Genomic DNA, 27,978 nt, shown 5'->3' with positions numbered 1-27,978 from the left:
TTATATGTACTGTAATTTATGTTTTCGTGTGTTTTTAAATCTTCAAATGATTTTGGAAAATTTTGATATTTTGGAAATTGTTTCCACAGTTTTTAACGATTTAAAGCTTTAGTAAGGAGATGAACAAAAAAATGAATCGAGCGGACCGAAAATGGTCGTTTTCGACCATTTTCGGTCCGCTCGATTTCCGATTCTCCGATTATTGTAGGCTCGTTCTACCTATATAGGGGGCGAAAATGGATTAATTGATACATGTATTGTGATCAGGGACTCTCGCTCTACTTTTTGTGTGACGCTCGGAAAACCCCATTTTCGGCCCAGTTTATAGGCGCCGAAAATGGTCTTTTTTATGCACGTGTTATAAAAACTGATTTCTGTTTATTTGTAACGCTGATGATTTTGTTATATTAACAGATCGTGAAATTCTATCAATTGGTGTCCAATTCATGGGAATATTTTTACTTTTCATTTTTTCGAAATATTGTGATCTCATTTTCTTTCCTACATGCTCATCATCAAATTCAATATAAACTTTTAATGGTATGTTTATTTTATTTTTGGTTTACATACAAACGTAATATCCATAATGGATGTTTTTTAATTTTCCAGTTGCTCCATTGGTTAAGCCATCTTCGGTGTCAGCATTATTGGTCAAAATATATCTGGCTGTTATTTACAATAGTAATTTGTTTGATAATCCTTGCATTTTCTGAGCTGGTAACATTTTTGCATTTTCTAATAATTTTGTTTTTGCAGCTGCAGTTCCTTCTTCTATGCAGTTGTCAATACAATCACCGATACATCTTTCTGTGTTTAACGAATTTAAAAATGTATTATTGTAATGGTTCACTGCATTATTAGTACTAAATAACCTTATACAGTTTTCTGGTATGTTAATATTTTGAATATTATTTATTTGTCGCGATTTAAATAAATCATCGTCTATAGTTCTTGTTGAAGCTGTTGCTAAATTATTTAGTGCTTCAGCAAATAATTTATCATCTCTTTGGCGCATTATTTCTTTCAGAGTATAGATTTTGAACTTTCAAGTAAGCTCCTTGTATGATTTCTAGAGTTGTGTTTTGTGGTTCGTAAATCCAGCCATCCATAACAGGTTTTAACTGATTGAAGTCTCCACAAACTATAAGTGATACACCGCTGAATAGTTCATTAGATCTAAATATTTGCTGTAATCTTTGGTTCACTTGTGAAAACATTCGTCGACCTGTCATACTTATTTCATCAATGATTAATAATTTTAAATTTTTAAATTTTGTAGCAAGCGTATTCGCTGTATCTGCATTTAGATGATTCATTGAAATTTGATTAACCGGTAAGCTGAATGCTGAATGAAGAGTCATTCCTCCAATATTAAACGCTGCTTTTCCAGTAGGTGCACAAAGTAAGACAAATAAAGAATCTGCTTCTTCTTTATACATTTTTATATAAAAACGAAGTAATGTTTGCACGATAACTTTAATTAATCTACTTTTACCAACGCCTGCTTCTCCGCTTATAAAATCAAAGAATTGTTGATTCTTCGTTTTTAATTTGTGTAATAAATCTATACGATATTCGTATTGTTCTTTATTTAAACTCTTGATTAATTCACCGTATTTCGTGTCTGTCGTGAGTTTCAGAACAATAAATGATTCTGCTTTTTTACTGGGTTCATTCAGAATATCAATTGCTATATCAGTTTCATTTTCAGCTGCTTCAAATATAAGAAATTCTGATGGTCTGTTATCATGAGTAATATTTTCATTTTCTTCATCTATTTGTATTTTTTCTAAAATGTTATCATAATCTATTTCAATTTCGTACACGTACTTTTTTCTATTTTCTTGTATTAAATCTATATTATCATTATACAAAATTTTAGCATTAATTATATCGAGTTCAATTTCTCGCCATGGTTTATACAACATTAACTGTTCTCGATAGTAATTTGGTTCATCTTGATGTATATTATATTTTCTGTATCTAATGATTTTTGTTTTTGATCGCTTTTTTATAAATCCGGAATTGTCTAATAATGGTAATATTTTTGCAAGATATGTTTCTTCATTATTTTCATGACCTGGATCATCTTCATTATTAAAATCGTTGTTGTTGTCTTCAATTCGATTTTGTTTACTTTTAAAGTCATCATATTCAGCTGCGAAATCAGCCAAACAAATATTTTCTAAGGCTAAAGGCCGTTGTTGATATTGTTCTAATAATTCTGGTACAATTATATCTGTAGAATCTGGATCAAGTTGATACAGTTCGTATTTTTGTTTTATGACTTTTGTAAGTTCTTCTACGGGAGATGTATTTACATAAATTGAATTTCTTGTATCACTTCTTGTGCTGAAATTTCACTTTTATTTATAAAACAATTAGCTATTGTACGTAATTGCTGCTTAGTTGTGATATCTCCTTTTGTAATTAAATCAGCGCATTGTTTTAGTGTGCTTGCCATACCTCGCTGGGATTTATTAACCCATTAAAAACCAGGCAAAACCTGGCAGAGATATCGAGAAAAGGACTGTGCCATCCTTTGCATAACCAAAAAAAAAAAAATACCCGTGTTTTTTCTTTTGTCGATCACAATTTTTTATAACAAATTATTTAAACAAATAACCCAAAATGTTGTAATTTTGCAAAACTGAATGCGGATATCGATTCTACGGGCAAAAACACGACGAAAACCTATGTAACGTTTTTTTGTCAGAGTTCAATTTGGTAGTGTAAAATACCTATAAACAATCGTACTCTGGGAAAGGGGCATTGACCATGCCAAATACCATGCAAAATATGGCGAGGATCCTGGCAGAGATATCAAGAAACGAACTGTGCCATCCTTTGCATAACCAAAAATAAAAGTACCCGCATTTTTTCTTTTGTCGATTACAATTGTTTGTAACAAATTATTTAAACAAATAACCCAAAATGTCGTAATTTTGCAAAACTGAATGCGGATATCGATTCTACGGGCAATTGGATGATTTTTAAACGGTCCAGATTCTGCTTTTAAAACTTTTAATCGACATCTTATTTTATGATCAAAATATCTAGCACGTGTAACTGGATCTGATTGAATTAGTTTAGTTCTTTCTTGCCAAGTCAATTTTTCGGCATGTTCATTTGTTATATTTTTATTCTCTAAAATTTTGTATGCGAATGAGATCTAACCATTGTGTTTCTGCAGCTGATAGGGTTAAAAATAAATCTGGCCTTCCACGCTGCCTAATCATTGCCATCAAAACTTTTTTTTATGTTCCCAAAAGGAAGGACTGGACTATCGCATTTTAGGATTCTAAAGCAATCATCATCATTTATTAATTTGTCTAGTAAATTATTATTAATAATATTACGTGATGTAACATTATTAGTTTTTCTTTTTATTCTTAAATTAATTTGAATGCGTGAAAATAATCTTTCTAATCGAACTCTACTATGGTGTATAAATATGAGTGGTATATTTTTTGCGCATCGTCGATCGTACATACGAATTTCAGATTTAGCAATATCTGCCAATGTTATTCTTGAAGTAGTTGTTTTTTTATATGATCTGATTTTTCCTCCATAATTTCATTCGTTACATTTTGTTCTTGGTTTATATATACGTTTATATTTCTTTGCCAATTTTCGTCTAGAGTGATTTTATGTTTGGTGTAAACATCGCTTTTCAAAAGGTAATTCATAGCTTCTAAAATTTTAAATGGTCTTATGACTTGATAATTTCTTAGATATTATATATATATATATATATATATATATATATATATATATATATATATATATATATAATATCTAAGGAATTTTAAAGTTCTATAGGTGTTAAGGAGATTGAGCAATTTTTAATTTTTATTAAATTTTCTGTCGTGTTGCAATTTTTATTAGTTTTAATGTTATATACAATTTTTCCATCTTTAATTATTTTTTTTATATTGAAATTTGTTTGTATGTTTGTTATAATTTTAGGTTGTACTAAATATTGTTTTGAATTAAGAGATTCTGGCATGTTTTCAATTGTATTTGGATTTGATGGCATTTTATCGTCATTATCTATTAAATTTGTTTGCTCATTCAAAATTGAATTTAGGCTCAAAATTTCATGATGTGATTAATTAGTTTTGTTATTTATAATATAGTTTTGTTCTTCTAAATCAGTAGATATTAAATGTTCTTTGTTAATACTTTTTGTGTAGTCATGTTTTTGTTCTGTTATTGATGTTACGTTTGGTTTAATTGTTTTGTTTTGGGGAATCATATTGATTGTTGTTAATATTACAGAACATGGCTTTAAAGTATGTCTTCTATTTATTTCATCATTTTTTTTTTTTATTATTTAGAAATTCTGTTTTTATATTAACGTCCTTTTCAATTTTAGGCAATGCTATAAAACAAGGCTTTAAAATTTCGGAAACATTCTTAATTTTTGAAGTGTTCTGAGTTTTGTTATTTAGTAAATTGTTATGTTTTGAATGAGTATTTTTATTCGAAAGTAATATCTTATTCATCGTATTTGCAGAAACGTTATCATTTATTTTAGTTAACAATACGCAAGGTTCTAATTTATTTTTCATATTAACATCATTAAAATTATTCCCCGTGAATGTTTTTTCATTTATTTTTAAGTTATCAATATCATTTGTTATCTGTAATATATCATTTTGCGTATCTTTTTTCTTAGTTCTAAATTTTTTGTCATAACATTTATCTAGTTGTGGTTTTTGAGTTGAATTCACTTCTTTTTTTTTGATTTTGTATCTATACAACTCATGTCATCTGTTATACTTATTAAATCAATAGTTGTGATATGGTTGGTTGTTATAGGAGAATTGTTATTTTTTTCAAGTTAATGATTGTTTTCAATAAGTCCTTTTTTTTTAAGCAGTTATTTGTATCATTTTTTGTAAGATTTATTTCAATATTTTTGCTTGTTCTTTTTTATCATTTAATGATTTAACAAGGATATTTTTTGATTTAATTTTTTTGCATTTTATATTCAATTTATTTGCAGATATTAATTGTGATTTTTCTATAATTTGTTCAAGTTTTGTATGCCGAATATTTGTAGTTGAAGATGTTGTGTTAATAAGTACATTATTTATTATACAATCGAAGTGTCCTGCAGTTCTATCTCCTGAAAATAGTAATTGTACAGTATCTATATCACTGTTTTCATTCTTATTGATTCTAAATATTAAATTTATTTGGTCATTTTCAAGTTCATATAAAAACAAAGTTCTGTTGTAAATTCTCACAAACATTCCTATTTCAAAATCTGTTCCCATTGTACCAAATCTACTCAGTCTCTGACGATAATCATATTTATTTTTGTATCTATAAAAAATATCGGTTGCTGCCAGAGTATATTGTACTTCTTCCCAATTGTTAAATACATAATCGACAATTGTATTTCTAATTTGTTCATGTTGGTCCTGAGTATTAAATAATGCTAACGAAAAACTTCTAAATAAGCAGTTACCATCTGGAATTATTTTTTTTCTATTTTGGTATTTGGCTATTGTTAATATTAACAATAATTGGATTATAAGAGTTCATATTGATTATTTAATATTTTTTCAACTCTATGAAAAAATGTATGATTGAAAAATTAATTATATGAATTTTTATATATATATATATTTTTTTTTTTAATATTTAATCTGTGCGTTGTTATTAAAATAATATAAATATTTTGTATCTCTACAGTTGTATAATATAACAAAATTAAAATGTGATATAACTAATATAAAAAAATGATCACTTTATTGAAAGTATAAAACACTATATTTAAATATTATTATGTATTATTGTGAACATTTTTTATACACTTATAAGTAATTGTTCATGAATAATGACGTGTATAAATATGTCATACGTAAATAATTATTATTCATATATTAGATACGTAAGAATAATGTTGTATGTATATGCAAGGGTTCACCAGCTTAACATATATAACGAATATTTAGTTATTATATATGTTGTCGTTGGCGATTCAACGGTATTATATTGGTATCGTAAATGGTATCGACTACTGTCATTAACTTGGTCGATAATCGGAAGTTGTCTTTATACATATATACCTACATTATATGGTTGAGGATTTTTAGTCTCTTTATTCACAGTTGTGCTGATTCAATCATACACACTTCGACAGACTCTGAGTAAATAGACTCTAGAAAAACCCTAAAAAGACAGGAAGTGTACTTTCGTATTTTGTTGATCGTTTCTTAAAAGACGATATAATCCTTAAAATACTGGATAGGTGCCGAAATAAATCCTCAAAAGAATAGTTACGTATAAATATGTGTGTGTGTGTGTGTATATAGTTAGTAGATCTTTTGTAATAATTTTTATGAGAAATTTGACTCGGCTGTTAGCAAATATTTTATAGGTCTTGAGCTGAAAATTTTAACAGGCACTGTAATTTAATTCTAAACATTTGAAAAAATATTTGTGCAAAAATCCAGATATGTAGCTTCAATATAATGCAGATGGCAAAGGTTAATGGATTTGGATATCGGCTATTAAAATTATATGGCTTCTATTTACTAGTTTATATTTACTTAAGCTACCATCATAACTTTGTAAAATGTAAAATAATGCTAAGTATGATTTAATTAAAAAATAATCAACAATACAAGCCTTCATTAATAAATCATTTTCTTCTTATATTGAATAAGTGTTATTATACTATATGATATTAACCTCAAAAGGTTAAGTATACATGCAAAGCGCTTTATATGTATATAAGCGAAACTGGTTAGTTTGTATAAGTAGTTTTCATCATAGAAAATATGCCAGCCAGATTGGTTAAAATTTTACTAGGAAAATATCAACACAATAAAAAGTTATCTTGTCAAAAATATTTACGTCAAATTTTACATCAAATTTTATGTAAAGATTTTAAACCATTAGATATAAAATTTGACATGCACAAATAAAATTGTAAGACTTTATGTAATATTTCACATAAAATTTTACATATTGATCTTTACGTACAACTTTATTTAAAATTTTACGCAAAGTTTTACAATTTAATTGATTTATGTAAAATTGTACACGTAAAAGTTCTAAATTATTACATAAAATTTGATGTAAAATTCGGTGTAAATATTTTTAACAAAGTATTATTATTAAAAAATGTTGTAATATACCAGAGAGATAGTTAAATGTAAAATTTCATAACAATTATGCACTGATTAAGTTTTTTTTTATGAAATTATACAATTAAAATAGAAATCTAAATTAAATAGATAAGTTTTTGTGGGAAATTTGAATTTTAATCTATCAATAATTTTGTGTTTATATTGTAATATCAATTCTTTCAAAGTATATGGAACTCAAAAATGTACAAAGTTATTTGGAATAATAATAAAGACATATTAAATAATTAAATTATAATTTATTTTTTAGAACCAAGTTTTAAGCAACATTTTCGAGGAGTTGCAAAGATTGCAGGACAATCTTCGTCAACAAGGAGAACCGTTGCGTGAATTGCAGCAAAATAATCGAGGTGAATTATTGAATTATTATTTTGTATTAATTAAACTTTAGTATTTCAAATAAAGAATTGAAAATAATAAAAATTTATAAAAAATGATAACAGGTAATAATAGAGGAAACAATAATCAGGCAGAGGAAGGGACAAGGGAAGAGGAGGAATTTTTATATATGACTATTACAATAAACAACAATAATTATATAACTTGTAACTTATAACGATATGTATTTAAATAAAGAATAAAAAAAAAAAAATAATATGTATGACTGAGTTTTACATGAAAATATGTATTTTTTAGTACACTAGCAAGTTTAGATGCGCTCCGCGCGTTTTTTTTTTTAATATATACGCAGAATGCGGTTATCTTCAAAAATGGTCAAAAATGTTTTTTTTAGATCCATATGTTGAATACTAAGCAGTCTACAAAAAAAGTTAAATTAAGAAGTTGTAGATCTTTGAAAAATACAACTATTTTCTATTGACATGATATCATGAAAATGCTTATAACTCAAGCTAACTCAGTTCGTAGCTAATCGGTTTCCTGCAGCAAAAAAAATCAATTATTTATCATAATACTTTGCGGCTCTACGATTTACATGAAAATGTTGAAGATAAAAGTTGTATTTATTCTTAAAACTCGGCTTTTTACGGTGACAAACTTGCTTACTTTCTATTTATCATTTTCTTTATTTAGTTGCAATTTCTTAGTTCGCAATGGTCAGTGTAATTGTTGAAATTTTTGAGTTAATGAAATATATCAATGGGGGAAGTAGAGCATTTGAAGAAGATTGCAGTATCTTAAATTCTAATTATATTCTATTATGTATGCTTTGTAATACTTCAATGGGTGATGTTGCGCTTTTTATAACCGATTCCGGTGACGCAAACAATCAGTTTACACTAGTTTTTACTTCAATCTCTGTACCACGGACTCTTACATCTACAGAAGGGGACAATGTGTAGGTCTCGGAACAGGTATGCCTGGCGAGGCAGAGGTGTCGAAATAAAGCTTATTACACAATGTTTATTCTGAATAACAATAATCGTATATTCTGCAACCCCCAGTATGGATCAGACTTAGTCTGATTACAAGTTACCCGTAATAATTCAGCTTTGAACTCGTCGCGTGATGTTATTCGATGATGAACGAACATACCAAAATAAACATGATAATCCCCGGTTACTGATTTAACGAACAAATAACGAACTTTTACTAGGAAAATAACCAAGACCAACCGTGCTTCCGTGACTCTAAATTCCGTATTTAAATCGCCCAAAATGGCGTCGACGTCGCGATCAAATGTCTCGACTTAGTGTCAAAAGTCTCGACTTACTGTTCTCCTAATTGCTGGATCTGTTGATCGACAGCGGCTCAATGGTTCTTCCTGATGAGGCTCGATCGCTTGGCGATCAACAGCGGCGCTACGCAACACCAGAGACCATTACTGGATCGTTTATCAACTCTACAACGGCTCAGTAATTCCCCTTGTTCGAAGCTGGATCGCTTGGCGATCAACAGCGGCGCTACCCAATTAGTCGACGATATCGGGGTCGCTTAAAAATCAACAGAAGATTGAAAATTCTCCGAGTACGTTGCTGGATTGCTGAGCAATCAACAGCGGCTCAACAGATTTATTAAAATGGCGGGATCCAGTTAGATCGACCGCGTCTCAACGCCCCAAAACGAGTATTCTCTCGTTCTGGACACACGTAATTTCGTTCCGCGTCGCGTACCCCAACCAATACATCCACGACCAACAATTAGTGGCCCTCGTGCCGAATATGCAACAACTTACTTAATCTTCTTCTTCGACTCCGACTTCTTCCTACTGCCCGGCGACTTCCTCTATCTCTCGCTCTAGATCCGTTGAAATGGGGTTGGTGGTAGCAAGTGCGTCCTTTCGGTTCAGCAGTCGAGGATATTGTGTTCTAGAAGGAAGTCTCGTTCACCCTAATAGTCCTGCGCGTTTCCGGAAAACCCGAATCCGCGCCCCGTATATTAATTAACGGCGGCGCGTCAAACGCACGGACGCTCCCTTCCGTCCGCGTCTAACGAGCGATAAAGAGACAGCGCGAATATGTCATATCTTCCTGATACGGCATCTAGCTCTGAAGTTATATTCAAGTCATCGTGCAGTCGCGGTGCACGGAACTCCCACTAGCGCACTGGACCGCGCTAGTGCGGTGGTATAGCTCGGTTAGTGGTGCGCGCTAGTGGTGTATGCGCGCTCCCCCAATTAGTCTCACCGACTCCGCGATGATACTCGGTTTCGCGCGCGAGCCCCTCTCTCCGCGCGCGCTCTCGCTCTCCCTTTCGATCGTCCCACCGAGCTACCGCGGTACGCTCACAGATGCGCGGCCGTGATGCGCACTCGTCAGTCCGCCTCGTGCCACGCACCGTGCTCATCCCGAATCCGCTTACTCGTGTCGCGACGCGACGCCTAATGTGTACAGGAGCAGGTGCGTGCTGGCTGCGTCGGTGCAGCGGTACCCGACAACACCTGACGGACCGCGGCGGCGCTACCGTGAAAGGCATAGTCAACTGCCAAGTATTAATTTTTCAATGCAATAATGATTGTTATAATTTGCTATGTATAATCTAGTTACAATTTAATTAATGTATACAATACATAATTTACAATTTAGTAATGATTAAAATTTTTATACATTATATGTATTTTTATAATTTTGAGGCATAGTATTATGTTCAGAGCAAGCAAGATTAAAGATTTATCGTTTTAGATTTTGTGTTTATACAGGGTGTCCCATTTTAATTTACCACCACCTAAAACAGGTTAATAATTTGCTCTGAGAAAAAAATGTTTCAAATAAAATTTGTTGGGTTCGAAGGGGGGCATCTTTTGGCTATTTTAGCTGCGACCTTGAACATGACCTTCAAGGTCATTTGAAAGTCAAGACCAAATTTTCATATGAAATGTGCATATTTTTATGGCGGATTCGGATTCTACTAAAAAAGAGAAACACTTTTTGTCTGAATCATTTTTTTAAAAATCCCCAAATTTTTGTTGTAAATGGCTTTAAAAAAGTTGAAAAAATCACTAATATCTCTTATTGCCCCACCCTTTAAAAGAAGTTAAAAATTTGCTCTGAGAAAAAAATGTTTCAAATAAAATTTGTTGGGTTAGAAGGGGGGCATCTTTTGGCTATTCCAGCTGTGACCTTGAACATGACCTTCAAGGTCATTTGAATAAGATTTATCACAGATTCGGGTTCTACCAAAAAAGTAACACTTTTTGTCTTAACCATTTTTTGATCATCAATAGGTAGCTCTCCCTTTAACTGAAAAGAGAATTTGTCCTAGAAATAAGCTGTTTTAGATGAATGTTACTAGCTTCAAACAAAGACAGAGGTATCCTTTTGATCACTTAAGGCAAGACCTTCACGTCCAGCCACTTAAGGCAAGACCCCGTCCAACCACTTAAGGCAAGACCCTATCCAGCCACTTAAGGCAAGACCTTCACGTCCAACCACTTAAGGCAAGACCTTCACGTCCAGCCACTTGAGGCAAGACCCCTTCGTTCAGCTAGTCACGGAAATTTCAACGCCTCAAGTGCTCTATCAATTGCCCATTTTGTTGAATGCACATTTGTATTCTCTGCCGAAAACTTCTTTGGACATCTATTAATGTTTGTGGGGTGAACGCCTGGAATGCTGCAACAATTCTCTCCATCATATTTTGTGCCGTCGTCGGGGCTTCCGCGTAAACTCTCTGCTTCACGGCCCCCCACAGAAAGAAGTCCAATGGGGTCAAATCTGGCGATCGCGCAGGGAATTCACAGATTGGACTACCAATTCCAATCCAACTATTTGGGTATGTCGCGTTCAGAAATCTCCTGACAAGTAGTCTACGATGAGCGGGAGCACCATCTTGCTGGAACCACATGTCTCGCCTTATTTCTAGCGGAATGTTTTCTAGAAGAGGTGGAATTTGGTTCTCGAGAATATCTAAATAAAGCTCGCCGTTTAAATTACGGTCATAAAAAATTGGACCCACAACGTATTCCCCAACTATGCCCGCCCAAACATTAATTGACCACCGTCTTTGTGTACGGTGATCTCGCTGCCAATGTGGATTTTCTTCTGCATAATAATGCGCGTTATGAAGATTAACTCCTCCCATATTGTCGAACTTTGCCTCGTCTGTAAAGAGAGTCCGATCAAAGAAAAATGGATCTATGCGCATTCGTGTTTCCGCCCATTGACAGAATCTAAGTCGCCTGGCAGGATCACCAGGCTCAATGGCATGTGTAAGGTGCAAGTGATATGGATGAAATCTAAAATGACGCAATAAACGGGAAACTGTTGATCTGGGTACTCCATGCATTCGCTGAATTTGTCGCGTCGAAATATGAGGATCCTCGGCAATTACAGCACGAACCCCAAGTGCAATATGCTCTCTTGGGCCCGTCCGTCGCCTCTTCCTTCTTAAGTTACCTCCTTGAGCTCTTATCGTTAGAAGTTTAATATTCCTCCTAGTAGGATGACGAGCGTCCGGATACCTTTCAGCGTACAGCCTCGCTGCAGCCTTGTAATTGTCGTGACATTCTCCCAGAATCTTGATCATGTTGACTATCTCTACTGGCGTGTAGTCAGCCATTATCTGTTGTAGGTAGATTTTTTAGGGAATATTTAATCTTACTAGAAATAATTTATTATAAGTATTTTTCTGCTCTGAAATTCAGAAAGTCAATGAAAACCTAATGATGAGAAGCTTTGAGGAGCTGTAAGAATTTACAAGCTTTACCAATAGAACGATAACGAAGTAAAAAAATGTCTTTTAGCGAGAAATAAAGCATTTACGAGAAAAATATTTCTTAAAAAGATGCGTACTTTATCAGAGAATCTGAATATGATTTAAAATATGTACAATTTTCATTAAAAAAACTAAGCTTGATTTTGATTCTCAGTTGAAAACATGCCCCTTACTGCTCAAACTTGCCCCAGATGATGTCAAACTTGTCCCAGTTGTGACCGTAAACTTGCCCCAGATGATGTCAAATTTTCCGCAGATGACGTAAAACTTGCCCCAGAGAATGTCAAACATACCCCGAAGATTGCAAACTTGCCCCAGAGAATGTCAAACACACCCCGAAGATTGCAAACTTCCCCCATGTGATAAAAAATGAATCAGATTAGCCTTCTAATGAACTTTGGTTCTGTTAATAAATTTTTTGGTAATTTCATTTCTTTGAAAAAGAGAGTATTTTCCATTAAAGTGATGGTTCTTTCTTAAAATAAATTTAAGGTTCGAGGTCAAGGTCATAGCCAAGCTTCAATTGCCGGAATAAAAATCGAGGATTACCGTTAAATAAATTGACTGACCTTCGAATGACCTTGTTGGTTAAGGACAAGTTCATGGCTAAGGTCATACTTGGACTTAAATTTGTAAAATTGTGTACGTTTCTAATTCCTCGGATAAAATGTAAAATTTTTAACTTCTTTTAAAGGGTGGGGCAATAAGAGATATCTAGTGATTTTTTCAACTTTTTTAAAGCCGTTTACAACAAAAATTTGGGATTTTTTCAAAAAATGATTCGGACAAAAAGTGTTTCTCTTTTTTAGTAGAATCCGAATCCGCCATAAAAATATGCACATTTCATATGAAAATTTGGTCTTGACTTTCAAATGACCTTGAAGGTCATGTTCAAGGTCACAGCTAAAATAGCCAAAAGATGTCCCCCTTCGAACCCAACAAATTTTATTTGAAACATTTTTTTCTCAGAGCAAATTATTAACCAGTTCTAGGGGGTGGTAAATTAAAATGGGACACCCTGTATACGGTAATTGTATATGTATGTACACATCTACACATAAGTGTTTAGTGGACGCAAGAATATAATAAAAAATTCATCAATTCAAGATTTTAAGTAACATGCAAATATTAAATGTGTATATATATATACACACACACACACACACACACACACACACATATATATATATATATATATATATATATATATATATATATATATATATATATATATATATATATATATATATATATATATATATATATAGTTATAAAAGCAATATAAGTGACTTGCTGCTATCAGCCATAGCAAGGCAGCACACATTATGTGTACGACATGATAAAGTAGTGGTTGACAAAGACAAGCCTCTACCGTTCATAGGCTTACAGGATACGGACTGTGCAATAATATATGGTGATTATGCGTGTACTTTAAAAAAAAAGGAGTGATAAGAAAGTAACAGGATTATATGATTCAGGAAGATAGAAGAAAGAGAAGGTTTAGTCAGAAAAAAGGTAAAAGGAAGTAGAGTTAAAACATTTTGAAAATTTAGTCTAGGCATGGTGTAGAGTTAAAGTGAAAAAAGTTAGTTCAAGCAAGTATGAGCAAGTATGTGTAATATAAGGTTATTTTGAAAATTTAGTCTAGGCGTTGTGTAGAATATAGTATATTCAATATATATAGTGAATTTGAGCGCAAAAAGTTCGTTTAGAAAAGTATGAAGTGTAATATGAGGTTTTTTAAGAAATTTAGGCTAGGCGTAGTGTAGAATATAGTATATTCAATATATATAGTGAATTTGAGCGCAAAAAGTTCGTTTAGAAAAGTATGAAGTGTAATATAAGGTTTTTTAAGAAATTTAGGCTAGGCGTAGTGCTGAATATAGTATATTCAGTATATATAGTGAGTGTAAGTGCAAAAAGTTCGTTTAACAAAGTATGAAGTGTAATATAAGGTCACTTCGTATAAAAATTAGTAAAAGTATGTATATATATAGACACACACACACACACACACACACACACACACACACACATGGTGATGAGTGATAATATACAGTTACAGTGCAAGTGTTTATTATAGTTAGAGTGAAAACAATTCATATTTCCTTAAGATTTAAGGTTATACAGAGGGATAAAGTATCAAATGTACGTACATATAGATATACATATGCTGGCATATGATGGCTTAGAATATAGTATATTGAATATATATAGTCACTGTACAAGTATTTCATAGAAGCAAGTGTGAAAAGTTTAGTTTTTCAAGAATTTAGTATCGGTATAGTGAAGAAATGTCAGTTTCTACATTTACTGTTCTACAAAAGTATGTCTAAAAAGATGCATATACATGGTGATCATGTAGAATATAGTATATTTAATATACATAGTGAATTTGACTAAATAAAGTTGTTTTGAACTAGTATGTTGTGTAATATAAGATCACTTCTTATGAACATCAGGTCCTGCGCACGGACGGAAAGTCACTCTTTGGAGAATGAGGCTTCGCTACTAGAAAGACTTTTTTCAAATGGGTATTTAGACTTTTTAAATACAGTGAATTTGTTCAGAATTTAATTTTGTACAAAATAGCCATAATCCTTTTATGAAAAAACCTTTTTGTAAAAAATGGCTCAGAAAGAATTGTAAAAAAAAAACACATTTTTGGTCATATCCAATAGGCGTTCGCCCTGGGTATAAGACGTTTCTTCGAAACTCTTTATACGGGGCGAGTGCCTAAAAACCATTATTTTCTTATGGACAATTATATGTAGCATTATTCAGATGTAAAAACCCTAATCAATTATTTATGTCAATTATTTTGTTTTTTCTTTTGTGATATCAGTGAATATATAAATTGGCTCTCAAAACTACATATTTTTACCTTACGCTCTTTGTAAAAACTGCAATCTGACTTACGCGTTCACTAATAATGTACATACTCTAGTACAGCTCCTGCACAGTAGCTATTTCAAAGTGTAACATACGAAACTATACATTTCAAAACAATTTTATATAAGACATTTCATCTTTTGTCTCACATTCATTATTTTATAGATATACTAAATCTTGACAATGGAATGGAATCCACTTCAAAATTCTTTCGTTCAAGTTGACAATGATGAGCACAGAAATTATTTACGAGCATTAAATGTTCAAGTAGAAGAACACATAATTGATGAAGTAAGTTATATCAATCAGATGATACAGGAAAATGATTAAATGACTTGAGATACTTAAATTGGAAAATTGAATTTTATGAGGAATTTGAAATATTAGAAAACACGTCAAAAAAAAATTACAGAACTCGATCAAATTCCAACAAAAATGACATTAACAATTCAAACTATTCTAAAGTTTCGTAAAAAACAAAATTTATTTCCAAATGCTTTAAAAGATGATACTGAGGCTTATGTTAAATAGATCATCAATATAGCCAATATATTAGATCACATTTATCAAAATTAGTGAATAAATTAATATTATAATATATTTATTTCTTTCGTAAAATTATTTTCTTTTCAAAATTAATTTATTATTTATTCAGAAAAAATTCCTGTGGTACATAGGGCTTTCGGCGGTGATTCCACGTTTTTTTTAGATTATTGTATAAAAATGAATCAGTATTCATTATTTTATTTTTAAATGCATTATCTTTAGAACCAAATTCATTCATTTTTAACAATAACCATAATTTAGTATAATTTGATCACGTCAGAAAATTATATGAAATTATTGGTAATTTTTATACAATAAAATAAATAAATAAAAAAATCAACGCGCCTAAAGTACATTGTATTCTGACTGAAATAATGTGCTTCTGACAGTACCCCTTGGGTGGTGTGGAAAACTGTCTATTGTTGGTTATCTTTTTACTGTTCATCAATATAGCCAAAATAACTATATAATATAGTATATAATTTTAAACCATAAACATTGACAGTTAACTAACAGTACATTTTAAGTAAGTTAATCATACAAAATTCGTGTTATTGCTGTGTGGAGCTTTGGGGGGGGGGCATACACATTTTTAAAAATAACATAAAAATGAACGATTTTTACGTTATTTTGTGGGGGCTGTGGGGGGAGGGGGGGGGTATAACCAAAATAACTATATAATATAGGAAGATATATATATGTATATTATCTCTCTTATAAAGAATATCTGCAAATCACGCAATATTCTATCTACAAATACTATTGATTGAATATACTTATTTTGTTCATAGAAAAGAAATAACAAAATTTTATTATTGTAATATCCTTCCACTACCTGGTATCCCGGACCTCTCATATTATCAATACATTGCGATATGTGTGACTTAAATAGTTCTTTTTTACACGGCGCAGTTAGCACCCGAGCGTAACTGCGCCGTGTAAAACTGAACCATTTAAGTCAAGAGTATCGTATAAAATGTTATAGCACAGACTGCTAAAATCCGCAAGTCTCGCCTATTCGTGACTAAAGTAGTCCTTATTTGGACCGTGAGGTTAGCGCACGAGCGTAGCGAGTGTGATAAACACGGTGCAAAAAAAGACTACTTTAGTCACAGATAGGCGTGACTTAACAGCGTATTTTATCCACACTGTGCTATAAAATATATTATAGCATAGAATCAAATTTCTATTTATGACCCGTCGTTAGAATTACGACGCGGATCAGTAAATGATTACTGCTCTTCTCTAAAAACTAAAATCATATACGCGCACAAGACCGAGAAGAGTCGTGACCGTTTCAACATACAGATATGAAATTATATATATTTATGTCATTGTTATAGTAAATAATTAAAAATAATGTATATGTATACATATATCATACAACATAGTAAGATTGTTCCGGATATGTCGGATGCTGTAAATAATGTTCTTCTAAGAAAAATATAGCAAATATGTTTATTCGTATTTTTAATCTAAATTATTTTATAAATCATATGCGTCACATAGATAAATATGTATATTTTACATACATCATCAGAGGTGATATTGAGATTTGGTCCAGATGAAAGGGATGCTGAAAATAATTATTTGTGCAGATATGCTGTTTTTTAAAGCAATGTGTTTAGGTATATAAAATGACGAATATTGTATGGATTCGAGCATATCACAAGATGTAATCTGCAGATTTAGTCCACATAAAATAGAGATGCTGCTAATAATTACTTGTGCAGATGTACTCCTTTTTTAACGCTATATGTGTTTGTAAATATGAAATGACGAATGTTGAATGTATTTATGCTTATCACAAGATGTTATCTGCAGATTTAGTCCAGATAAAAGGAATGCTGCGAATAATTTTTTGTGCAGATATGCTATTTTCTTTTAAAGCAATGTGTTTGTGAATATAAAATGACGCATATGTATGTATTCGAGCACATCGTAAGATGCTATCTACGGATTTCGTCCAGATAAAAGAGTTGCTGCAAATAATTACTTGTGTAGATATGCTTTTTTTCAATATATGTGTTTGTGAATATAAAATGACGGATACTGTATGTATTTATGTATATCACGAAGTGTAGAAGTGTAATCTGCAAATTTGGTCCTGATGAAAAGGATGCTGCGAATAATTATTTATGCAGATACAATCTTTTATTTAAAGTTATGTGTTTGTGAATATGATGTGACGAAAATCTTTATGTTAATATTTTCTTTATGTAAAGTGCACTCACATGAGTTTTCAGTAGGGAAAAATAAATTAATATTAAACAATATAAAATTCTTTAAATAATTAACCATAATTCATAATCAAATAGATGTTTTAAAAAAACATTACAATAAATTATATACTTTGAATAATGTATTATATATTTTCAATATAATATCTAAATATATGTTATAAAAATTTCTATAGATATACCTACATATTCCCGCGAGACGTGCGACTGCACACCCTAAGCTGATGTAAATTTTTAATATATCAACATTCTCATCAATTATCTATAGTCATAAAAACACATGCATTGAAGCATTTTGAGCAATATTTTAAATTTAAAATATTAGACATGAAAATCTTAGATGAGAAAATCATAGTGATTTTACAATCAACATAGTGTCTTTTGATTATTGCCAACAAAATTTTATCTATTTATAAAATTTTGAAAATCCGTACGTGAAATCACAGATAAAATTTTGACCGAAGATCTCACTTGAGGTTTTTCAATAAGGATTGTTAGAATAGTATATTTCGATACAAGTGCGCAAAATTTGATTCTACACGAATGAGTTTGTCACCCTTGCTTCACTCGACCGACAAATTTCCCACTTGTGTAGAATACATTTTTTGCATGTGTATCGAACGTTATGCACTTCACGCACACTATATCGAAAAATATTCTAAATACTGACTTATTTAATAATTTAAATAAGTATTGTATATAATGATAAATTAATTAGTTGATCTTTATGTAAGGATATGAAATATGATTTTATATAAAATTACATCATTTTTCATACTTATATTGATCCCTAGTGGAAACAAAATTCTGCACATAGCAGTTTTTATCTGAAGAGTTTAAACTAAAACAGAAGATAACTGAAAAAAACCAGAAATTTTTAGCAGAAGAATGTCGAAATTTAGACAAAGACAACAGTTATTTACAGGTATTATTAGTTTTTTTAAGTTTTCTTTAGTTTACTGCAGACGGTACCAGATGTTAACAGTTCTTAACAGTTACGTTAATTTGATTCTATTATGTTATTAAAGGCGCGTTCTTAAAAAGTTAAGAAAAATGTGTAGAAATCCGAAGATAACTGTTTTGATTGGGAGAAAACTAGTGAATGTAAAAGACATTTTTTTATTCATTTACAAAATCGTAAAATTTTATACCTGAAAAAAACTGAAGAAAATTCTAGCAAGCTAAATAAATCTGAAGACAACAGAAAATTACTGTTGTCTGTGTCTCAATTTCGACATTTTTCTGCTGTCATCTGCAGTTCATAACTGTTTTATTTAGTTGTTTTTATTTTTATTTTTTGCTACAGATTTAAGATATCGTTATCATTTAATATAAAAGTATATATTATGTATTACATTTTAGTACAGAATATAAATGTTATAATTGTTATAATCCTACAATTTACATTATATTATAAATGTAAAATAAAATTTTATTTAATTTTATTCTATTGTTATATTTTGTTAATATAATTATTACTGTCATCAAATAATAACAAAGAGTTCGAAAACATTTTTCAATATTTAAAATTCATTTCCATTTTATTCTATAATTTTAAAACCGGTCCTGTGTACTAGTAGTCTTAGTCTTAGTCTGTTTGGCGAAGGTAAGCTGCGGCGGCCCCTGCACGGGGACGTGCCGGTCGAGCACTCAGACTAAGCCCATTGTGTTGTGCCTCCTGTACGAGAAGAAATTACTTTATAAACCTTGTATATAGCTTCGGCTACTCGGCAAATTGATGCCAAGCTGTTTGACCTTAGCTCCTCAAACCCCAACATGGTAACCCCCCACACCCTCTGTCTTGTCCCTGCGAAAGCTGGGCATTAACCCAGCAGGTGGGAGGTGGTCTTCGTTTCGTGCTCGCACCACCTGCAGCTCCCGTAGTCCCTGTCCAAGGTTCCACAGGTGGGATCCTACCCTTCAATGTCTCGTCAGTCAGCCAACGGCCAGCCCCAGCCTATTCCTGCTTAAGCCCCTGATAGACCACAGCCACTCCACAGGTAGGCTGCTACCCATCATAGCCCTAGCCTATCTTAGCCCATTAGCATTGGTCTATTCGTCGCTCAGTTGCGAGTTGAGCCAGTCTTCAATTACGCTGTTTATCTCGCAGGTGGGAACAGCAACTGCGTACCTTCTTGCTCGAATGCCGTCCGCGCCCCTACCCGCTAGCCTGTCTGTCTTTTAGTTGCCCACCACGCCGGAGTGTCCTGATACCCACACTAGTCTCACCACTTTGTGTTCTGCTAGTAATTCTAACGCCTGTTTGCACCTTAGTACCTCTTTTTACAGGTATTATCTCTCATGATGGTCGAGCAAGCAAACAATTTCTTGTGTGTCCCCCTCTTCCGAGGCACCTGCTCCTACACCGTTCTCATTTTTTGAACCGTCGTTAAACCACATTACACTGTTTTTGAGGAGTTTGTGTGAACCCATCTTCCATTCTTCCCTTTCTGGGATTACGATCGAGAACGGCTTGGAGAAATAAATTCTTTCCGCCATTCTATCGCAATCTTTCTTCCATTAGCGGCATTATTTGTTCCAGAAGTGCCGCATCCTTGAAATCCGAACAGTTCGCTGATTCCGCTATTCTACAGAACGTCCTGTATGCATTTGCCCTAATTACCTTGCCTAGAGGAGGGAGTTCCAACAGTCTTTCCATAGCGACCGTAGGTGTGGTCCCATGACCAATATTTGTACCCTGTCTAGTGCCCCTGTGACTGTACTCCGAACTGTTGAAATCCGAACAGTTCGCTGATTCCGCTATTCTACAGAACGTCCTGTATGCATTTGCCCTAATTACCTTGCCTAGAGGAGGGAGTTCCAACAGTCTTTCCATAGCGACCGTAGGTGTGGTCCCATGACCAATCTTTGTACCCTGTCTAGTGCCCCTGTGACTGTACTCCGAACTGTTCGGATTTTGGCCAGTTTATGGCTGGACTCTTTTTTTGCCAGCAGCTGGAGTCCTGCACGCGGTTCAAGCCCACATCTGGATACGTTTTCAGGGGACTCCGGGAAAACGCGCAAGTACACTCCTTCAGGCCCAAAACTCCTCCTTCTAAACCGTTCCACCAATTAAAATGCATTTTCCTCCGATATTCGTTTAAGCAAAACTTTCCCTCTCCAAAACAACCCCCAGCAGACCGAGGACAATCTAAGTCTGGCAGAGTTAGTCTCTCTCGAACGCTCAACAGCTACAAATCGTTCTTTATAACTAACAGAATATACAAACATTTCTCTCCACACAAAGTGTTATTATTTCGTCATACTGGCCTATCGAATAAGGGACCGTGCTTCACCGAAGCACATTTCGACAGGAGGGGCGTATGATTCATTTCTATTTTAATCTCAATTAAAATAACGCAAATACGTAGCTGATTTTGCAACATGGAATAAGTAATTGTCCGAAAAATAATAATTCTGCGCTTTAAATAAATGCAGGTTGTTATATTTGCGAACTCACGCATCAGATTTCTTTTTTTTTTTGGCAGAGGAGGAATTTTTATATATCACTATTACAATAAACAACAATAATTATATAACTTGTAACTTATAACTATATGTATTTAAATAAAGAATAAAAATAAAAAATAATATGTATGACTGAGTTTTACATGAAAATATGTATTTTTTAGTACACTAGCAAGTTTAGATGCGCTCCGCGCGTTTTTTTTTAATATATACGCAGAATGCGGTTATCTTCAAAAATGGTCAAAAATGTTTTTTTTAGATCCATATGTTGAATACTAAGCAGTCTACAAAAACAGTTAAATTAAGAAGTTGTAGATCTTTGAAAAATACAACTATTTTCTATTGACATGATATCATGAAAATGCTTATAACTCAAGTTCGTAGCTAATCGGTTTCCTGTAGCAAAACAAAATTAATTATTTATCATAATACTTTGCGGCTCTACGATTTACATGAAAATGTTGAAGATAAAAGTTATAGTTATTCTTAAAACACGGCTTTTTATGGTGACAAACTTTCTTACTTTCTATTTATCATTTTCTTTATTTAGTTGCAATTTGTTAGTTCGCAATGGCAAGTGTAATTGTTGAAATTTTTGAGTAAATGAAATATATCAATGGGGGAAGTAGAGCATTTGAAGAAGATTGCAGTATCTTAAATTCTAATTATATTCTATTATGTGGGCTTTGTAGTACTTCAATGTGTGATGTTGCGCTTTTTATAACCGATTCCGGTGACGCAAACAATCAGATTACACTAGTTCTTACTTCTATCTCCGTACCGCGGACTCTTACATCTACAGAAGGGGACGACGTATAGGTCTAGGAACAGGTATGCCTGGCGTGGCTAATGGTTGAAATAATCGTCACTCAATATTGTTTATGCTGTACAAGAATGTCATAATATATTCTTCAACCCCCGGGTATATTAGATATGGTTACAATGTTTTCCCACGGTCAAGGATTTGTCACGGTTGATGATTGCTTTATGCTTTCGTATTATCGCCAAACGGCGGTCGATGTTACTTCATAATTAAGGCACGATTGTGTTATTAGACCAGTGTTATTAGGCAGAGATAGAATCAAGAGCGCGCGAAGCGCGCCTTCATTCCTAGTCATGTCAAAACGTCAGGTGATATCAGCTTAATATTTTTATTTAAGCTGATAGTTACAAATATGGGTTTATATGAGATAAAATGCTAATGATAATCAGCTGATAATCATCAAAAATTTTCAAAGTTGTTTCAAATTAATAAAATTTATAAAATTCACATAATAAGGGCCAATATGGTTTTACCATCCAGATGATAACACCAAAAAACTGGCTGTGAGCTACTTTGAAAAAATATACTGAAGGTTGAAAAATTTTTGATGATTATCATCTGATAATCAGCTGATTACCATTAGCCTTTTATCTCATATAAACCCTTATTTATAACTATCAGCTTAAATAAAAATATTAAGCTGATATCACCTGATAATCAGCTGACATGATTTTGACACGATTATCAGCAGATTATCAGCTAATAATCAGCTGATTGTCATCTGCTTTTTCTCAGTAGGGCTGTATTTGATTATTGTTCTTTCTCAAAAAGATAAGTCATATTATTTAAAACAATGCAGATTACGAAACATTCTAGGTTTTGAGGTTAGAAAATATTAATCCATTTCTTAAAGGGAGATTGCGATAGTATAGAATTGAAGCTCTTACAGAGCCAATTCAGACCGTTATCAAAAAATTTCATTGGTGGGTACAGTGAAAATAGGGAGCAACTTCAGAGTTCAACAACAACAAAATCAATGCGTGCGTCATGTGTGCTAAGCCAATTTCTAGTATAGTGCAAAATAAGCTAGAATTTATATAAACTAAACAATTATATTTATTATAGTCGTAAAAATAATCAACTGAATAATAGACTCAAATTAAAATATTAAACATAAACCAAACTAAAACATTTCAAATTTTGGCGCCATTCAACCAGATGTCTAGCCATAACTAATTGAATCGCGTATTTTAAAGACTTCATAACATCCGGCCATCTCTTTTTTAAGAGAGGAGGATAATGCATATGAAAGGGACGGTCATCTTACTGATATTGCTGCCTTTACTTTGCGTCATAGCTTTTATTATTTGCAAAATTTATGAATAATTACATAACAATAAGTATAATGATATATTATGATTGACGTAAGCAATTCTTTAGGTTAGCTAGTACTTGAACCAATTAGGATGACTTTGATAAACCATTAAACATAACTGATTTTATGGAACATGTTTAAGCCACCTGTTTATGCCATCTACATAGGTAGATAGACATATGATTGGCTCATGTAGTAAATATGTGTCTAAATCAGAAAGTCTAAACATCTTTGTTAGGGTAGTAATAAGTTTACCGAACTAACAAAGTAATGTTGTATGATTATGCGGATGATAGCTTACTCTCCCATACGGGGGAGATCAGTACTTCGCACTGATTGTCGCAGCGGAGCTGTTTGCGTGATAATAAAACACCAAGGAAAATTAAATTATTAACGAGAACGACTTACTTGTGTTTGTTGACGGGGATGACCAAAAGGTTGACGATCAAAACTCTCAAATCAAGTGATCTCTTAGACTCAATTATTTCAAAACTTCCTTTATTTGTTTCTGGAGACTTCAAATAATTTTCAAATGGAATAAGACACAATTTCGGTAAATGATAATCAAGACGGAATCACAATTAAGACTAAACTCCAAATTAAAGACTCAGAAATATAACTATAAAATTGAACTCTTAAATAGCGTCCTTACTCTTGGATCACACACACAGGAATAAAATATCGGGGGAGGCAAAGCTTGAAGAAAACATCATAGCTTTCTCCCACGCAGGGTCTTTACTTCTCTTCCACACTTCAGTTTAGCCGCACTCTCTTTCTTACTCATTAGGCCTTATGGGCCTAAGTACGGTCAACGGCTAAACTGCAGCGTCGACTGTGCACACGTGCTTTCAGCTGAGGGAGGAGAAGTTTGTTTTGGTTTAGGGTTACTTTTTACGCTCGTTAAGCGTCAAAGTTTCTGGATTTTTCCTGCTGTCTTTGTTTCATTTAATTTAATATTTCTGAATATTTATCCAGAAACTTCGTCACTTAACAATCTTCAAGGTTAGAGCGCGCAACACACGCTGTTCAAACTCTAGTATATTTAAAAGCAAAAAATTTGATTGCATAAAAGTTATTATAAAGTTAAGTATAGTAGTTCTTTGATTTTCTACTTTGCTTGCCCCTCCCCCTTGCATTTTGAATTTCTACAATTAAAGAAAAATAAAAGTTTGATTCACATTTTTTTGATAGAATGATTTAACAAACTAAAAAACAAACACTAGACAGGTAAAAGGCTAATTTTTACTAAAAGATTTATTTTCAAATTTTTATGATTATTAAAAAGCAGTGTTTTTACCTTCAGCTATATCTTAAGAAAGAATAGCACTGCATTGCCTAGAGGTAATTTTTATGGTTCCGTTTAATTTACAGTTTGGTTTTATCTGAATCATTCAGTCTATATCCATCTTTTATGTCTTGTATTTAAATAATATTGGATGCATACAATCTGTCTATAATTCATAGCAGGAACGTATAAAAACTAATTTTATGACCAATGCTTTAAATTGCAAACTGGATTCTATACAATGGATTAAATGTCTGCACTTTTGCGCAACAAACCTAAAATAATGTTAGATGCGGAACATGGTCTTAGACCAAACGATTTAGGTACAACCAAATGGTAAATCAGACACAATTTGCATCTCTTCTGACACGCAAGGTTAAAGGGGTTATCCTTATTAACCTACACCCACAGTCTATTTTCTCTTATGCCTATAGTCTTTGAGTACAAGTTAAAAAGGTAATTTTTTAATTGCTAATTGTGGTTGATATTGACAAGTTTTGAAGTTAGATATTAACATTTGAATTTGTTCAATCCTTTGAGGCTAATCGTACATTAAATACAACTTAAAATAGTTTGAAAATATATAAAAAAATCATTAAAAATTCAGTCAAATTCAAAAAAGTTGCTGTTCTTCCAAGTCAGGGAATTTATTTTGTTTTTATTTTTTTTATTTTCTGTACCGCTATACTCCTTTAGTTATTTAAACCTGGAAATTACCTAGTAAAAATATTTTGCAAAATAAATGTAATTAAGACCTAATTACATAGGAGTTTTTGCTACTGGCTGGATCCGAATATCTAGAAATAATCTAGAAGGGAACTAACATTTTTAGCTACGATGTTAATACCATTCTAGAAATTATTGAGACTTGTGCAATAGTAGCTTGTCTATCTCATATAATTTAGTACACTTCTTAGCTTAAGCGAAAAAATTACATGAGATAAGTTTATCTACCTGATGATAAGTAATTTACCTATACCTATGTTAAAAAGAACTTATGAACAATTTAATAACAATATAGATATAAATTTATAAAATATAAAATTTTAATATAGCTTTGATTTAATATTGTCTTTAAATTCTAATTTAAGTATAAGATAAATGTATAGATGTTCGATAGTTTTTTTCTTACATCTTCCACAATACCAGTACTACGATCTTTCCAGCAAAAATGCATCAACGAATCATCTGACTGGTAAACATAAAGCTGTCCTTTCCTATTATCCGGGTAAACCATTTTTCCTTTCATTGTCATTTTCCCAGCTTTAAACTCTACCAGATTCTTACTAACATTTCGATTTCCATTATTACTAAATAAAGCGTTGCTAGACATATTTGAAAATTTCTTGATAATCTTATCTTGGAATTAAGTTGTAGTTTATTTAATCTGGGTTTAATATTTAGCTTTTTCTAAACTCCGGACACATCAAAACAAAGGTATATCTTGATATTCAGATTAATGGCTTCAATTTATGTTTTAAAGGCTATGTTAATTAAATCTTCTATAAAACAAAATGTATGTTTTATTTTTAGATTTCTGGTCTCTTGCCTTATTACCTAATCTCACGAGTCTATCAATATTTTGTTTATTTTTTATAGGCCAATTATCGGCTACAAGCTATGTATACAAGTTGATAAATTTATGACAGTGCAAAATTTAAATTTTCATATAGCATTTAGCATTTAGAAGCAACTAGGTTACGTCTCCGGTCAATGGGATGGTACCAAAGTATTAAGGCCGTGACAGCTAAAAAAGCATAGAGCACAACCACAAGGCACAACGGACTTGTGTGGCGCTGACCGCTGTGCATCGTTGTGTGTCTATGGCTCTCGTACTAATTAATTTATTCAACTATTTACTTATCTTAGAATAAAAATATCAATTTGTTTTCATGTGATTTTTTTTATTTCAATTATTTGTGTTAAAATGTAATTATTTTTCTTCCAATTTTAATCTTGGATTACAATAGGTTTGGACGACTACGAGAGGTATAGAACACACAACGATGCACAGCGCCACTCAAGTCCGTTGTGCCTTGTGGTTGTGCTCTATGCTTTTTTAGCTGTCACGGCCTTAAAAGTGATTGTAACATTCGGCAGAGATTAGTAGAGAGATTGCCGATGAGCATGGGCGAAAGCGTGCCGTGCGATATTCAGTCGTAAGCTAGCGCCGCCCTGCGGTTTTCGCTCCGAACTATACGCATCTAGAAGCAGCGGAGGAGAAGTAGGGGCGGCCGTACGCAACTAGCTTCCCCACCAGCAGCAGCGGCGAAGAGGGAAGTCGAGAATACACAATCACATCGCGGCGCGGCAGAGCATAGAGGAGAAATAATATAAGCGGCGGTAACTGTCAAGGATTCGGGCTTACGCGGTGAATATGATTCATAAACAATGATATATTTATAAACAATCACCGATAAACTCTATTACAGACTAAACTCTAAGCCCTTAATGCCAGTGGCCATGATCGTCTTTATGAAATCAACCCTCATAATTAAAAACTTTAATTTTTTAGACGGATTATGATTAAACCGACACAAACACGTTAAGATTAAGCTTAAACAAAGCTAAATTAAACTAACAAGCCACCCCAGCCTCCCGATAAACATATGCTACTTTCAGTTATTCTCCATCAACGATGATTGTGGCGGCGCGGTCTACGTTGTTGCTTGGTATTCTTATGCACTCGGGTTCGAGTCCGAGTCTCAGCAAATCTTTTTTTTTCTACTTGCTGATAAAATATACAGTATACAATAATAACGCAATATGCCATTCTGCTTCTGCAATTATATTTCAATTTAGGTAAGTATACGGTGGGCCTGCAATAAATATAGGTATAATTTACTTCTTAATCGTTTATGAAAAAAAAGTATACAATGAAACTTCTTGAATTTTAGGAATACAAATTAATAATTTTTTTTTTAATATCAATGTAATTAATAAAACGTTATCGTACTAATAAGATAATTTAAATTTATTTAAAATTGTATTTTTTCTTTACATAAAAAACTATAAATAATGGTAGTTATACATTGCAGGTCCCCTCTGTACCGTATACATACCTAAATTGAAATATAATTGCAGAAGTAGAATGGCATATTGCGTTATTATTGTATACTATATATTCTACC

At 32.5% G+C, this 27,978-nt stretch overlaps 1 protein-coding gene across 3 annotated transcripts in view; it reads right to left on the bottom strand.

Moving 5' to 3' along the window:
• LOC116738459 (proteasomal ubiquitin receptor ADRM1) overlaps nucleotides 1-26,879 on the bottom strand; it is a 153,966-nt gene extending 127,087 nt beyond the window's left edge. For all 3 annotated transcript variants that reach the window (XM_031928265.2, XM_031928262.2, XM_031928264.2), the window contains exon 1: nucleotides 25,980-26,879. In XM_031928265.2, the coding sequence (XP_031784125.1) occupies nucleotides 25,980-26,180 (201 nt within the window). In that variant the 5' untranslated portion in view covers nucleotides 26,181-26,879. The remainder of the gene's footprint in view (nucleotides 1-25,979) is intronic.
• Between the last annotated feature and the right edge of the window lie 1,099 nt (nucleotides 26,880-27,978).

The sequence above is a fragment of the Nasonia vitripennis genome (assembly GCF_009193385.2).
Source record: "Nasonia vitripennis strain AsymCx chromosome 4 unlocalized genomic scaffold, Nvit_psr_1.1 chr4_random0005, whole genome shotgun sequence".
Classification (NCBI taxonomy): Eukaryota; Metazoa; Arthropoda; class Insecta; order Hymenoptera; family Pteromalidae; genus Nasonia; species Nasonia vitripennis.
The sequence above is the reverse complement of the archived record's forward strand: the minus strand, read 5'-3'. Positions and strand labels throughout refer to the sequence as shown.